The following is a 15,274-nucleotide window of genomic DNA, read 5'->3' as shown; positions in this document are numbered from 1 at the left end:
TACACAATTTTTTGGTGGCAGTTCATATGTATTGATGAAACTTTGGAATTCTTATGTTTTATTTTATTTGTTATTCATATGAGATTTAATGATAATGAACTCTGTACTGAGACTTTACCATTAAAATGCCTTCATTAAGGGAGACAAACTTTAGACGGTGCTCATAGCAAATGAAGGTTTGGAGAGCAGAATCAAAACTGGAGTGCCAAGCATTTTATGCAAGTTGGACATGGATAAGGCATATGACCATGTCAATTGGGATTTCCTATTTTACTTGCTTGGGAGGTGTGGTTTTGGGGAGAAGTGGTGTAGTGGATCGAGCATTGTGTAACCACTGTCTGGTTCTCTATTTTGGTAAATGGGAGGTGTGGTTTTGGGGAGAAGTGGTGTAGTGGATCAAGCATTGTGTAACCACTGTCTGGTTCTCCATTTTGGTAAATGGCACCCCTATCAGTTTCTTCTACAGCTCACGTGTTTTGAGACAAGGGTATTCATTGTCCCCTTTTCTCTTTGTGATTATTATGGATACACTTAGTCGGATCTTGGAGGCTGCTATTGGCAGGGGTTTTCTCTCAGGCTTCTCAATGGGAAGTACTAACAATTGTTTTATCAATGTTTCCATCTTTTGCTGATGATACATTTCTTTTTGTGATACGGACCTGGGCTATATTTAGTCGATGAAGGCTATTTTGCTTTGTTTTGAAGCTGTCTCTAGCCTAAAAGTGAATTTAGGGAAGTCTGAGATGGTGCCGGTGGGTGAAGCACATAACATTAGAGGCTTGGCAAGTATTTTGGGTTGCAAGGTAGTCTTATTGCCTATGAAATACTTGGGTCCTCCTCTTGGGGCCACTTTCAAGGCAAAGACTATTTGGGATGGGGTAGTGGAGAAGATTCTTGAAGGTTGGCTGGATGGAAAATGATGTACTTATCAAAAGGAGGAAGAACCACATTAATCAAGAGCACTCTTTCTTATCTTCCCACATATTTTCTATCTTTGTTTCCCTTGCCTACAGGTGTGGCTAATCGGATTGAGAAGATTTTTAGAGCTTTCTTGTGGGGAGGAATTGGAGAGGAGGCTAAGTTCCACTTGGTTAGTTAGAACAAGGTCTGTTCCCCGATTTCAAGTGGAGGGTTGGGGGTAGGATCTTTAATAAGGCACTTCTTGGGAAATGGTCCTGGCAGTACCATTAGGAGGGGGATTTTTTGTGGAGGGCTATTATTGAGTCAAAGTATGGGAGGCCTTTTTTTTTTTGGGGGGGGGGGGGGGGGGGGGGGGGGGGGGGGGGGGGGGGGGGGGTGGGGGGGTGTTATAATGAAGTGAGGGGCGCGCATGGTGTTGGTTTTGGGAGGTTTTTGCTCGTCATTTTAGTTTTGCAATTGGAGAGGGATCCAGGAGATTTTGGCATAATACTTGGTGTGGTAATACTGCCTTCATGATCATGTTTCCTTCCCTCTTCAAGATGGCTATTGATCAGAAGGCTTTGGTGTTGGATCTTTTGGACAGCTCTAGTGAATCTTCACAATGGAATGTTCACTTTCTTAGGGCTTCTCATGATTGGAAAATTGGAGTTATTTCCGACTTTTTTAGCTTCTTTTATGCCTCGAATATCGGTACTACTGAGGACAAGATGCTTTGGATGAATACAGGAATAGGAAGTTCACTTAGTGATCTTTGTATAAGGCTTTGCCATGTCAAAACCATATTCCATTTCCTTGGAAGTGCATTTGGAGAAGTGAGGTGCCTCCTAAAATTGCTTTCTTTGGTTGGAATGCATCTCTTGGAAAAATATTAACTATGGACAACTTGAGAAAGCATGGACTTATTGTGATCGATTGGTGCTACATGTGTAAGAAGAGTGGTGAATATGTGGATCATCTATTGCTTCATTGTGAGGCGGCGTGTCATAGGCTGAGATCTTTAACAGGACCGAACTTGTATGGGTGATGCCTTGGAGGGTGGTGGACTTGTTTGCTTATGCAAAGGGCTTCAGGGCAATTCCCAAATTGGTGGTGTATGGAGAATGATTCCTTTATATCTCATGTGGTGTATTTGGCTTGAAAGGAATGGCTGGAGCTCTGAAGATAGAGAACACTCTCTGGATGAGCTTAGAAGTTTCTTTTTTCGTACCTTACTTCTTTGGACTTCTGCCAGTGTGTTCAACAGAGCCAGCTTTCATGACTTTTTTGTGTAACTTTATAGCTCCTAACTTGTAACAGGGTGTTCTTAGTTGTATATGTCCTATATACTTGGGTTATGCCTATTTACTTGTTTCAATAAAACTTTATTTTACCCTTGTTTATTTACATATCAAAAAGTAAATAAAGCTTATTTTAGCCCTAAAAAAAAGATTTAATGGCAACTGAGAATATTTTTCATGCATTAAATAAAATACTTGTTTATTAGTCATATGTTTTTTGTTATAATCTACTTATAAAAAAAAAATGTTTTTTGTTATAATCTGCTGAAACATATTTGCTACTCCATGTGCAGGTAGTTGTTATAATAAGTAATTGGGGATATCTCCTATATTTTCACAACATAAAGATTTTTGTCTCGTTGATTTTAATCCTCAATTGTTACCTATAAAAAAATTTTAATCCTCAATTGTTTGTGGAACCTTTATTTCTAATGCATGTTACAGCCTCACTTATAACAAACTTTCTACTCACTTGAAAGAAATTATAATTAAGCATTGTTATTTCTTCATATTTTAGTTCAATGTTTCATGTTGCTAGTTTGTTTGTTGCAAATGTGGGTGCCTATTTCCACAGATAGAAATTATATTTATGCCATAGATACGATTCGATTAGAGTCTCTGTAATGGCCCTGTGGCATTTTTGTATCTAAAACCAGGCAATCATGTGAGTTCACATTATAATTATTGGTTATGCTGTGTGATATTCAGGTTCCATATGCTATACAAACTTACTTTGCAGACAACATTGAAGCAGACAAGCATCCCGTTATTGTACTTTCTAGGCAAGATTTTGCTTTCACACCCCCCCCCCCCCCCCCCCCCCCCCCCAAACTCTATCACTACAAAGACTCATTTATAACGAGTTGATGTGAAATTCAAAGTCAGTCCTGCACAAACTGATACTGGTAGCCTTGCAACTTGTTATTCATGGTACGCCTAATAAAAAATTAATAAAAACTAAAAAAATGAAAATTAAATTATTTCTGTATTCAGGATAACAAACAGGAAGAAACCAATAGAAAAAGGATCAGCTTTCCAATGTCTCAAGCCATGATTTATGATATGTAGGACTATTCCATTGCCTGAAGGATGTAGCATTTCTCGTAGAACAAGTTACTTTGAAGTTTAGCAGTGATGTTATTTGAATGTGCTTTTCGAGAAAGCATGTATGTTTGGTGGATAACTGTAACTGAGAATTGTAACTATGTTATGTAGAAGCAGCAGAGAATTATTTTGTCATTAAGTTGCATTATATATTACCAAATGGCCCATAGAGAATTGTTTTTCATGTTGAAAGATACTAAGGATTATGCATATATAACCTTTGTCCTTGATAAAATATGATTATCTGGTGTAATGGTAAAGCTGTGGGCTGCCAAGTTCAAGCCTATGGGTTTGAGTTTGAGAGTAGCTACTTCATGCAAAACAAATGCGCAAGGGTGGGGCAGTAACCAAGGCTTCCCTCCCAGGATCACAGTTAGGTAGGGATCATTTTTTAGCCTGTAATTGGACATTGAAGGAATCACCCAAAATAAATCCACAATAAGTTTTCCTAACTGGAAAGGGACATGATTTGCACATTGCTTGGCATTTTTCAATGGACAACATGGATTGTATTTTATATTTTGGCAATTGCCCATACATGACACCTTTTGGAGATATAATGTGCTGTGATGTGATAAACAGTAAGCTTTCATTGCAAAAAATTGTCACATAACTCTGTTGGGCTTGTTCATAGTGCCTTTACCATGCCCCCAGCAAATTAAAGTGCACCATTTTTTTTAACCAATTATTAGTTGAAAGTTACACTTGTATTATTTTCCTGAATGTGGGCATGTTTTATTGCTTCTCAATTTGCTCTATCATTTGATGCAGCTCAATTATAAGGTTTGCTGAGAAGAGTTTAGATGCTGAATTGAGAACATTGGTTTTCAGTCCTCGACTCATGGAGGTAGCATATTATTTTCATTTCCTCTTTGCCTAACCTTACTTTTACCATTCTATGTTCCTCTTTATCCCTTTTAGCATGTCACTGAATATGCGTATCAAATCCTGATCTGTTCTCATACTTTGCCAGTATAGCTTGCAATAAAAGCATACATTTTCAAGGCTATGGTATTTGGGATGGGGTTGTTGAAAAGGTTGACTGGATATTAGCTGGTTGGAACAGGATGTATTATCTGCCTAAGGGTGATAGGATTTCTTTGATCAAGAGTACTCTTGCTAATTTGCCTAAGTATTTCATGTCCTTATTTCTGCTTCTAGCGAGTTTAGCTAACCGCTGAGAAAGGCTATAGAGGGACTTCCTTTGGGGTGGGATAGGAGAAAAGTTTAAGTTTCACTTGGTAAGCTTTGCCAAAGTATTCTCTGACTCCTGAGGGTGAGTTAGGAGTTCAGAACTTGTGTTCTTGAATCCTTTTTGGAAAGTTGCTTTAGCACTACTAGAATGAGAGAGAGGCCGTGGGGAATGGTTGTAAATGCTAAGTATGGATGTTTGTGGGCTCTGTGGTATTCTAATGAGATCCAAGGACCTTACGGGCTGTGATTATGGAAAAACATCAGCAAACGAGGTGTGAAGTTTTCTGAGCATACTAAATTTGTAGTGGTAGATGGTGAAAGGACCAGTTCCTGGTGTGATTGGTGGTGGGGTAGTAGGCCTCTCAAAAAGCTTGATCGAAGGTGTACAACATGGGTGTTAAAGATGCTTTGGTGACCCTTGGAGACAAGTAGTGTACTTTCTCAGTGGAATGATAGCTTTATCAGTGGCTCATGATTAGAAGGTTGAGAGGTTGATGCCTTTACTGTATTTTTTTATTCTGTTGGTACTCCACTAGTTTCAAAATAAGAGGGGGAAGACAAGCTGCTTTGGTCCCCACCCAAGAAAGGGAGGTTCAGTATCTGTTTTTTGTATAAAGTTCTTATTTGTTATTACTTATCCTCAAAATAACAACCCCTTTCCTTGATGGAGAATATGGCGTCCAAACTAAGGTACCTCCAAGAGTTGTGTTTCTTTCCTGTACTATAACAACCCCTCACTAAAAATGGGATGAGCAGCTACATTTCGTCCTGCCTTTTTTTTTTTTTTTTTTTTTTTTTTTTCTATACGTAAATAATATACCAACGGTTTACAAAAGGGACCTAAATAACATACTGACAATTCATAAGGGGACCTTCCCATTTTCTTTCATAACTTCAAAGTTCAAAATAACATGTTTATTAAAGTATGAGACGGTCCCATTAGATACAATTTAAAAACAACAGCCACCTTCCGGGTAGAAACATCTACCCAGTTTACAAAATACCTCTTCTCAAAATACATAGCCCAACAGTTTCACAAAACAACCAAAATAAACCCAAACTCCATTTAGAGACCCAGCCCAATGCTACCATTAGGCATCTGTCTCTCCTTCCTGAGTAGTGCCTTTCTCTGCAGCCTCAACCTCATCATTACCTGGATATTTAAAACATTAAACACAAGTGTGTGTCTAATACTCAGTAAGCAGTACACCATGCAGTTAAGATATCATACATCGACTATTATTTTCTTTTGAAAAGTCATAGAAGCTTAAAACATTTCGATATTTCACTTTCCTTGGCCGGTACACACTATTACGCCCTATGTGTTAGGGTTAGCGGTCTTTTGGACCTGATTCTGCCCGTGGTCACGGGTTGGGAATCCCTTAGTCAGGATGGCGCCATTGGCTGCATTACCAATGAAACCGATCCGGTATTGCAATCTGTCCCTTTCTTTGGTACCATCATCATTCCGTCATTGGCCATTACGTATTTTCATACATAAAACCTTCATTTCCTCTTTCTTTCCTTTTTCCATTCATAGCATTTTCATCATATTTCTTAGTCCAATGCAGCATGCATTTTCTTTCATAAGAATTCGTTTTCATGCTATACTTTATATTAAGGAAAATCACTAATTCTTAAGAAAACATGTGCATGATAAATGTCATGATTTAAACCTTGAGTGTGAATGCTTTACATCATACATATACACACATTTATAATTTGTAGGATACTTAACATGGGCTACCAAGAAGGCTCATATATTGTATATATATTTACCTTTTCATCACAAACAAGCATTTGAAGAAGAGAGTATTTAGTAGAAGAAAATGTCGTGTAAGAAGCATGGTCATAGCTACTTACCTCCAAGCTCAACCCTTGGTTCCTTTTGCACTTCAATAAATCCTATTCAATGAAATGGAATGAGCATATCAATATCCACGTCACACAAAGTTTTACTAACCAACCCTTAGCTAGATGCTTACTTTAAATCCAAGAAGGAAATAAAGTACTTTCCTTAACTCCCTCTTCACTTAGAGAAAGTCAACTACAAAACACAACCCCAACCCATTTAACTTCCTTCGATATCAAACAAGCTCAAGAAGAGACCTAGTCAATCTAACATTATTCTCTCCTTTTCCCATCCATTTCTTAAAGGTATGATAATTTCATCCTAGACTTCCATACTTAGCACCAAGTCAAAACATTCAAACTCCTCATTTCAAGCAATCTAAAGAAATTCATAACCATGACTAATGGCATGCTTGCCGTCCAATAAGGGCTATTGAGTTTTCTACATGAAGGATAGATGAAATTCATGGATTAAGAATGTCTAAATGATAGGAATTTACTTGGAAATGGAAGGGAACAAGGAAGCATAAAAAATCTGGAAATTTTCACTAAAAGGGTATTTGACAGATTTTTGGTAACTTGTTGGAACCAAAATAGGTGAAGAACCAAAGCTTACTAGATGGCTGATTTTTGTCCCTTATTTTCAGTAGTTTATCATACAAACAAATAACTTTGGTTGAATGAAGGATGAAATGAACAATAGGGATGAAAATGGACTGGTTCGAGCCTCAAAATAGAGTGTATAGCAGAAATTTCTGCACTACCATGGACAGCTAGCAGCTTTAGTGCATTCTTGCTTTTAAACTTCCATCATATAACTACAATCTCAACTACATAACAAAGAATACTAGAGTTGAAGAAAACTTGAAAAGAACATCATTTTTTTTTTTTTTCGTGTAAGCATAGCATAAAACAGCAAGGGTAGCTCTTGGCAAACCAGAGAATTCAAAGTGAACTTACTAGTTTGAATAAAATCCTTGGTTGCTTACTTAGGCTATTAACTTGAGGAAAAAAATGTTAAAAATACATTCTCATCTCCACTAGTTTAATGCATAAAAATAAAGGCTTAAACATAGTTAAAAACATGATTCAAACTCAAGAAAGCAAGGTAAAGCCATAGCAGATTTTTTTGCAAAACTACACAACTGGAACGAAAACAGGGCAGAAAAATTTCACCTCACCTCCTCAAGCTGTGGGTTGCACGATTTTGACTATTTCTACCTTTCCTCCAGTCGGTTACACACCCAACTAAACAAGCATTAGAAGAAATAAGTGAGAAATTCAAACTTTGGAAGTCACTAAACAGAAATCGGACAGCAGCAGAGTTTTTCAGAAAATCAAATGGTGTGCCACGGTTTGTGCTTAGCATCAATCCAACAACAAGAGATTTGGGAACTAGGTTTGTTACCTGACTTGATCTTCTTCCCAAGGTGCGAATTGGAGCATCAAAGCAAAGAGATGGGAGTGTGATCTGAAAGAAATGGAGAAGGGCTCTTGGCTGGAAGCAAGGCAGAAATCTCAGAACAACCCTTGGATGCCATTTCGTGTAGAACCAAAATCTCCAAGGAAGTGAGTCGAAAATGGAAACATACCTGAGTTTATCCCTCTCCTTGAGGAGATCTAGGCTAGGTTTCACCGTAGGAGTGGAGGGGCAAGCTGGAGAAAGGGCAAGGGGAAGGAGACGCACAAAAAAAAAAAAAAAAAAAAAACTGGAGAAAAGCCCTCTGTGTCTGAAGCAAGAGGTTTTTGGTGAAGGGCTATGTGTTTATGGGATGGACGGCTGGGATGGAAAATATTGAGTAGATATTTCCCTACCTACCAGATCAATGGATGGGATTAAAAGGAGTAAAATTACTAACACACAAAATAATAATACTAAAGGGTAAATCGGTAACACCAAAAACACATGTATATCCTTCCTCTCCTTTTTTCTAAGTCTCATTTAAACATGGAAAATATACATATTTTAAAATCATAGTAATGAAGACCCTTATATTAAAATACATAGAAAATAATTTGGTTTAAATAAATTAATAACATAAGATTTTTTTCCTAGTAGGACTTATTACATGTACCAAGATCTTTAGGGAAGATTCTTACCATGGACAATCTTGGGGAAAAAGACATATTGGTGTGATTGAGTGGTGTAACATGTGCAAAGAGTGGGGAGTTTGCAGAGCATATTTTCTACGTTGGCAAGTGGCTGGTTTGGCTTGGGTTGTGCCAATGAGCCTAGTAGTCCTTTTTTACTCATGGAGAGGCCTAGGGCTCTTTTGGATACTAAGACTATCTCAGAATATATGTGATTAGTAGTGAAATAGTTTGAGTTAAGATATTTTATTGGGTTTTGGGAAAGGAGAGAAAAAGTTGAATAAAAATATTATAAAGTTAAAAAATTGTTTGAATATAATTTTTGAATATAATTTTTGTTTTAAAATTTGAAAAAATTGTATTGTTTTTTGTGTTTTGTTTAGAAGTTTGGGAAAGTTGTAATGATTATGTAATGATTTGATAATCGGGAACGGACAATAGAGGAGTTTGAGACTTTCTTTTTCTAATACTCCTCTTTGGACAGCTGTCATAAACTTTAATGGGCTTACTCTCCATGATTATCTTGTATCTTTCCCAATTTCTAGCTTGATGACTTTCTTGTACACCTTTTGTTGTACTTGGAATGTACCTTTTGCATTTTTTAATGAAATTATTATTGCTTAAAAAATATAAAAGCATGCATAACCATAGTAATCAAATTGTCCTATTGTTTTGAGAAGTTGAATGCATTAACAGTGTATTGTGTCAATCATGTGCTATAACTCCGTACAAAGCACTCTCGTAGTAGACTAATGGGGTGCTTTGAGTGCGATCTTCCATTTTGATTACTTTTGATCCAGTTTTTTATGGCCATGCTATGGGCTCCATGCAATTAATTGAGAGGATTATTTTTTTAGGCTGTGGTATGGTTTCTTTCAAGATGGTCCCATACATATCTTATGCATCCTGAAGAAATTAAAGAGGGTAACTCAGTTCATGATCAAGATCATCAGCTGCGGTTGCTGCAGACGAGAAAAGGTTTGCTTAATTTTTTTGGAGAACGTATTCAAGGCAGACTTGTGCTTGACATTATAGTTCGCATATCTATCACAACACTGATGTCATATCCTGGGGAGAAGGATTTGCAGGTAGCACTTACTGTAGTTTTTTCACCTTGCATTCATTGTCCATTGATGTTTCACTTTTTTTCAGACATTTTATTTTTTTTCCTAATCTCCAAGCGCATTCTTGTTTATATAGTCTTGCAAAATACTTAATTTGATCTCTAAATGGTGCACTCTCTCCTGTTAAGTATGTGGTGGCAGGTGAAATTGTGGGCTCAAACCAACTGGGTGCATGGCAGTAAAAATTAAAAAAAAAAAATGAGAAAAAGAGAAAAAACTTGGGATGCAGATAGCAGGAAGACAGTTTTATTGATTCAGGAGCCAAAGTATTTCTATGATTTTATATTTGTGGGAATTGTACTTTTGATCTGTTAGGTCTTATTTTTCATTGATTTTGACTTCATATTTTATTTGCTAGTTGTATTAGTTATCTAGTTTGGGCGGTAGTCAAAGCCCATAGAGGCCAAACCATATTAGTGGTCCAAGTTTTGGTAGGATTAATAGTAGTTTTATGCTTTGAATTTAACTAATAGAATAATTTGTTTGTGAGAAATTTTCAGAAAAAACTTTGCTTTAAAGGTTTGTGTATGATGTAGCTCTTTCCCTGGTGTGATGCCAAAGGAATGCTAGTTCTGCCATAACAAGATATGAATTGTTGGCTATTCTTCCACTAAATATTATATTTAGAAAGTGTAACCATCCATCTCTCAAACAACCACAAAAAGCTGAAACAATATTCCAAACCATAAATTTTCCTCTTTGTTTGATCACTACATCCTAACATTTCTTTAACGAATGAGAAATCCTTTATTCCCTAATATTTTTCTAGCCTCTTACCACCAAAACCATAGCCCTAGCTATCCCAGCCCCTACAATAAGCCGGCTGCAGCAGACCCATTCCATAAGGAAGATGAGAGGCAATGATAATTGAAGGCATACATAATTGGCTGGTTATTTGTCTAAAATTCTGCATCTCTGCTTTCTTTTTACAGTCTTTTTCTAGCCCAATTTGAACCATTAAACTTGTACTTTTTCAACACTGTAGAGCTACTATAAAATCACGACTTTGTTTAAGCTTTTGCATAAGTAAATATAGACAAGCATCCTTGTGGTGCTGTCCTACATAAGATTTCATATCCAAGCCCTTTGGCATACACCAACTGAATTATGCATCGTACTTGATGAATATGACTGTCTAATTTTATTTGCATATTACTCATACTAAATTCTAGAGTATATCTGATGCAAATGGAGTTATGGAGTTAAAATAACCTTAAGTTACTTTCCTTATCGGTTATAAATGATTCCTTGATCCTGAAATTTATAAAATTTATTGATCCATTCTGCATCATGGTTTTTAAATAATTAAAACATTTAACTAGTAAATTTTAGTTTAGGTGTTCAATTTCCTGTCACATAAAAAGTATTGTTGGTGTCATGTTTTGTTTTCTGTTGACAGGCACTCACCTGTTACCGGCTACTTCATGCACTTGTTCAGCATAAACATATATGTGTTCACCTTTTTTCACTGGTAAGTCACACAACTTCATGTATTTCTACGTGATAGAACTTTCTTTTTATATAAAACTTACAGCCTGTCATTGCATTTTAGTGCCCTTACCACATTTAATTGTATGCTATCTCCTCTTTCTTCCCTGTTTGTAACTGCTACTTAATTGAATAATCCATCCCCATTTTACTTTTACTGATATGGTCCCCATGTCGGCAAAGAAAGGACTTTGCATTAAGTTGGCTGTCTGTCTGAAACTTCCTTTCAAAACTAATAAACCCTGAAGTGGCACAAAAAACTTCATGTTTCTGATTTTAATATAGATTAATTAAGCACCGAGTCAACTTTGTCTGTCTTATAAAGGAAGCCCATATATTTACAGTAGTCACTGCTTTTATTTGTAAAATTAAGTCTGATACTGCAGAACATGCCATAACATGGGGTGTGCCATGGGCCATGATAAGTCTTTTTTTGTTGGGATGATGGGCATGATAATACCTTATAGAGTGCTCTTTATGGTACTTTCTCATCAAAAAGCATCGTACGATACAGTTGAAACAGGATTCTATGGTAAGAAAAGATTAGAGAGATAGTTGGATGCTGTTCAGAACATTTTTCTCCTTCAGTCTAAAAGTCTCCTTGTAACTTTTCCTCTTGTTTAGCATCTTTATCTCTGAAGTTGACTTGCAGAAGTCTTGCTGATCATCTTTAAGCGAAGATCTTGAAAACCTTGATTTTTGTAGGATATTATTTTAATTTTTATTCCTTTTTTTTTTTCTTGTCAATATAAATTATTTTAGACATGAATTTTTGTTCTTGGGAACCAATATATCTGTGGAAGTCTGTGACTCTCTGAAGTTGGCTTTCAGAAGTCGAGTTGGTGCTTCAGCATCCACTTGACGCAATACTTTGCTACACAATCAGAAGCAATAGATGACAGATACTGATGGCATTCATATATTTATTCTACTTTTTAGATTGTAAAAAGGTAATAAGTCAGTTTGTCTCAAGTTCTTGGTATATTCTGCAGGACTCATGGCGCAACCTAGCACATGCTTTTGCTAATGAAAAAAGTCTACTCTTGTTGAATACGGCTCATCAGGTAAGAACTTCATATGCTTTGACCCAGTGAGATACTTCATTACTCCAATATGTGTAAGCACAATTTGTTACTTATCAAAAAAAAAAAAAAAAAAAGTGTAAGCACAATTTGTTTTCCCTATCTCAGCGGTCACTTGCACAAACACTTGTTCACTCCGCTTCTGGCTTGATGAATTCAGATGCATCAAATCTGTGAGTCTCATTTTTGTTTTTCTGCCGCTTAGGCCCTTTTCAGCTTCAGATTTGATTTGACCATGTACAGCCTAATTTATATGTAATGAATCATAAAGGTGCATAAGGGATCTTGTGGGTCATATGGTGACTTGTTTAGGAGAATTGTCTGGCAAGGATGACTTCAAAATTGTTGCTCAACAACCAGATATAATACTCATGGTGAGGACAGGAAACCGTCTAAATTCTTCTACTCTTTTGTTTTGGAGAACAATAATTGTTTTTCATAACAGCACAGACATCCTGTAGGTCAGTTGCATGTTGGAACGGCTTCGTGGAGCTGCAAGTGCCTCAGAACCTCGGACACAAAAGGCAATATATGAGTTGGGTTTATCAGTAATGAACCCAGTTCTGGTTCTTCTGGAAGTTTACAAACATGAGGTGTAAATATTATCCTCTCTCTCTCTCTCTCTCTCTCTCTCTCTCTCATAATGAATAAGATTGTAGAAAAACAAATGTCATATCCCCACTACACAGGAAATACAGAAGCAGTACACAGAAGGAAAAAACTAAGATCTAAACTTACTAAGTAGGAAAAATAAAACCCCTATCCCTCCCTTCCAATTCAAAAACAATCTATAAACTAATGATTTCAGTTCAAGTAAGGATACTCCAGTTCCATCAGAAGTCCTAGCATTTTATCTTTCACCAAATACCGGTACAGCTAATGCTCCCTCACCAAATGAGGCATAATCCATAAATGCAAAATAACGAGACAACTACCTACCAAAGCTGCCTAGCAATAGCAGAATACAGGTATTCAATTGAATTTTTACATGTCCGTGTATTCCTTCATCGTAGGTCAACTTCTTAGCATGGTTTTGGCTTTTCTCAGACAACTATTTCCTTGAATAATTTAAAACAACACAGTTTACACCACATGCCTTTTATGATGAGATGGTAGTACATATAAAACTTACATATGTGTGATGAATATACAGGTAGAGATATAAGGTCCTCATATATCTCTACCTGTTGTATGTTCTTAATCTTTTTTTACTAAGCATGGCTTCGTAAACTATTTTTGCAATCTACCTTCCAGAAATTGAAGTTTACTGCCATCTTAAGCGATTTTAGTAATAAAAATTAAAAAGAAATTCTGTAAAGAAATTTCTTAATCTCTTTTGCATGTTTAAAATTTGAAGTACTCAAAATTAATTTACAAGAACCAAGTACATTTTGCCTGTTGAAGTGTAATCCTTATTCATATGTATGCTTCTGACATGTATGGGTCTACTCATCTATACTGATCTGTAATCGTTGCTTAGTCTGCAGTTGTTTATCTGCTACTTAAATTTGTTGTTGCCTGGGTAAACGGACAAATTGCTTTCCTAGAGGCTCGTGAAACTGCTGTAGTTGTTGACTTCTGCATGCGTTTGCTTCAGCTGTACTCATCGCACAACATTGGCAAGGTAAATCTTTTATACACTGTCGAGTTATGTCATTGATAAACTAATAGACTCTTACAAGGAGGGGTAAAAAATAAGTTGGTTAAGTGAACCAGAGTTCATGTTTTCCAGATATCACTAAGCCTTTCGAGCAGCTTACTAAATGAGGCAAAGACCGAGAAGTATAAGGATTTGCGTGCTCTTCTTCAACTCCTTTCAAGCCTTTGTTCAAAAGATCTGGTATACGTTTGACTTTTGAAATTTATTTTTCAATCTTGGAAATGGTATCAATTACTTATGGTTTTAAATTAAGCGTACTGGGTAACAATGGATATTTCAGGTTGATTTTTCATCAGATCCTATTGAGACACAAGGCACAAATATATCTCAGGTAATATCATATAGCAGTTAAGCTTATAGATGGCGTTTCATGAATTCCCCAGCAAGTATAAAATAAAATAATAAAAATATAGAAACAAAACTTCTAATGTAGTGATCTTTGTTTTTTTTTTTTTGACAAGTCAACTTCTAATGTAGTGATCTTGCAGGTTGTTTATTTTGGTCTTCACATAGTTACCCCTCTGATATCTTTGGATCTGCTGAAATACCCCAAGCTCTGCCATGATGTAAGCATGTGTATGAATCACGAAACAGAAAGATCTGGTGTAATTTTGGATCCTGATATATGGTACATTCTTGTGCAGTTCTTCTCTTTGCTATCACATCTCTTAGAGGTCTATCCTGACACAGTTGCACAACTAAACAGCGAAGCCTTTGCTCATATACTAGGCACTCTTGATTTTGGTCTTCACCATCAGGTAAACAGAAGCACGCTTTATCAACTATGATATTGGAGAAATAAATAAGTAAATAAAGACTCTAATGTGAATTGTGTAATGTAAATAATGCTCTACATATCTTCATGTTGATGTATTATTAGAACTGTGGTAATTATCTCGATCACCGCAGCCCTCATGGACTCGCACTTAATGGGTGATTTCCTTTCCAAACATCACTCAAACACAAAACACTTTTCAATTTCAAATCTTCATCTTTTTCATTTAATCATTACCTAATCATTACAACTTTTCCAACTTCCAAACAAAACACAAAAAATAATACAACTTTTCAAATTTCAAAAAAATAATATTTAAACAATTGTTTTAGCTTTAGAATAATTTTATTCAACTTTTTCTCTCTCATTTCCCAAAACCTATTAAAATATCTTAATTCAAATTATATCACTACTATTCACAGGTATTCTTGGTATCCAAACGAGCTCTTAGTGTCAAGTGAGGGGGGGGGGGGGGGGGGGTTCGGAGAGGATAGGGAGTTGTGACCTTCGGTGGTGTAACACCCATATCCACAGGGATAAGAATTCTACATATTCACATATCACCAGAAGAGATCCATAAATGTAAATACCTCAAACAATACTTCATTATTTTAAAATAGTAAATCAGGCGGTGATGTGGTGTGTTTCCAAGAAACAAAGCTGCGTTTTATTGATAGAAGAATTGTGCGGAGTTTATGGGGTGCTCG

The 15,274-nt window shown here is 36.4% G+C and overlaps 1 protein-coding gene across 12 annotated transcripts in view; it reads left to right on the top strand.

Moving 5' to 3' along the window:
- Positions 1 to 15,274, top strand: part of LOC121262237 (exportin-4) — a 53,182-nt gene that overhangs the window by 23,836 nt on the left and 14,072 nt on the right. For 3 of the 12 annotated variants that reach the window (XM_041164631.1, XM_041164632.1, XM_041164633.1), the window contains 13 exons: positions 2,907 to 2,980; positions 4,074 to 4,149; positions 9,296 to 9,526; positions 10,962 to 11,033; positions 12,043 to 12,114; positions 12,241 to 12,305; positions 12,404 to 12,506; positions 12,594 to 12,725; positions 13,613 to 13,756; positions 13,865 to 13,972; positions 14,073 to 14,123; positions 14,281 to 14,358; positions 14,437 to 14,550. In XM_041164631.1, coding sequence (XP_041020565.1) covers positions 2,907 to 2,980; positions 4,074 to 4,149; positions 9,296 to 9,526; positions 10,962 to 11,033; positions 12,043 to 12,114; positions 12,241 to 12,305; positions 12,404 to 12,506; positions 12,594 to 12,725; positions 13,613 to 13,756; positions 13,865 to 13,972; positions 14,073 to 14,123; positions 14,281 to 14,358; positions 14,437 to 14,550 — 1,320 coding nt within the window. Of the gene's footprint in view, positions 1 to 2,906; positions 2,981 to 4,073; positions 4,150 to 9,295; positions 9,527 to 10,961; positions 11,034 to 12,042; positions 12,115 to 12,240; positions 12,306 to 12,403; positions 12,507 to 12,577; positions 12,726 to 13,612; positions 13,757 to 13,864; positions 13,973 to 14,072; positions 14,124 to 14,280; positions 14,359 to 14,436; positions 14,551 to 15,274 lie in introns of those variants that run through there. The other 9 variants (XR_005940063.1, XR_005940066.1, XR_005940065.1 and 6 more) reach the window with 9 other exon arrangements.

The sequence above is a fragment of the Juglans microcarpa x Juglans regia genome, chromosome 4S (genome assembly GCF_004785595.1).
Source record: "Juglans microcarpa x Juglans regia isolate MS1-56 chromosome 4S, Jm3101_v1.0, whole genome shotgun sequence".
NCBI lineage: Eukaryota > Viridiplantae > Streptophyta > Magnoliopsida > Fagales > Juglandaceae > Juglans > Juglans microcarpa x Juglans regia.
Note: the sequence above shows the minus strand (reverse complement) of the source record. Positions and strands in the feature narration are given on the sequence as shown.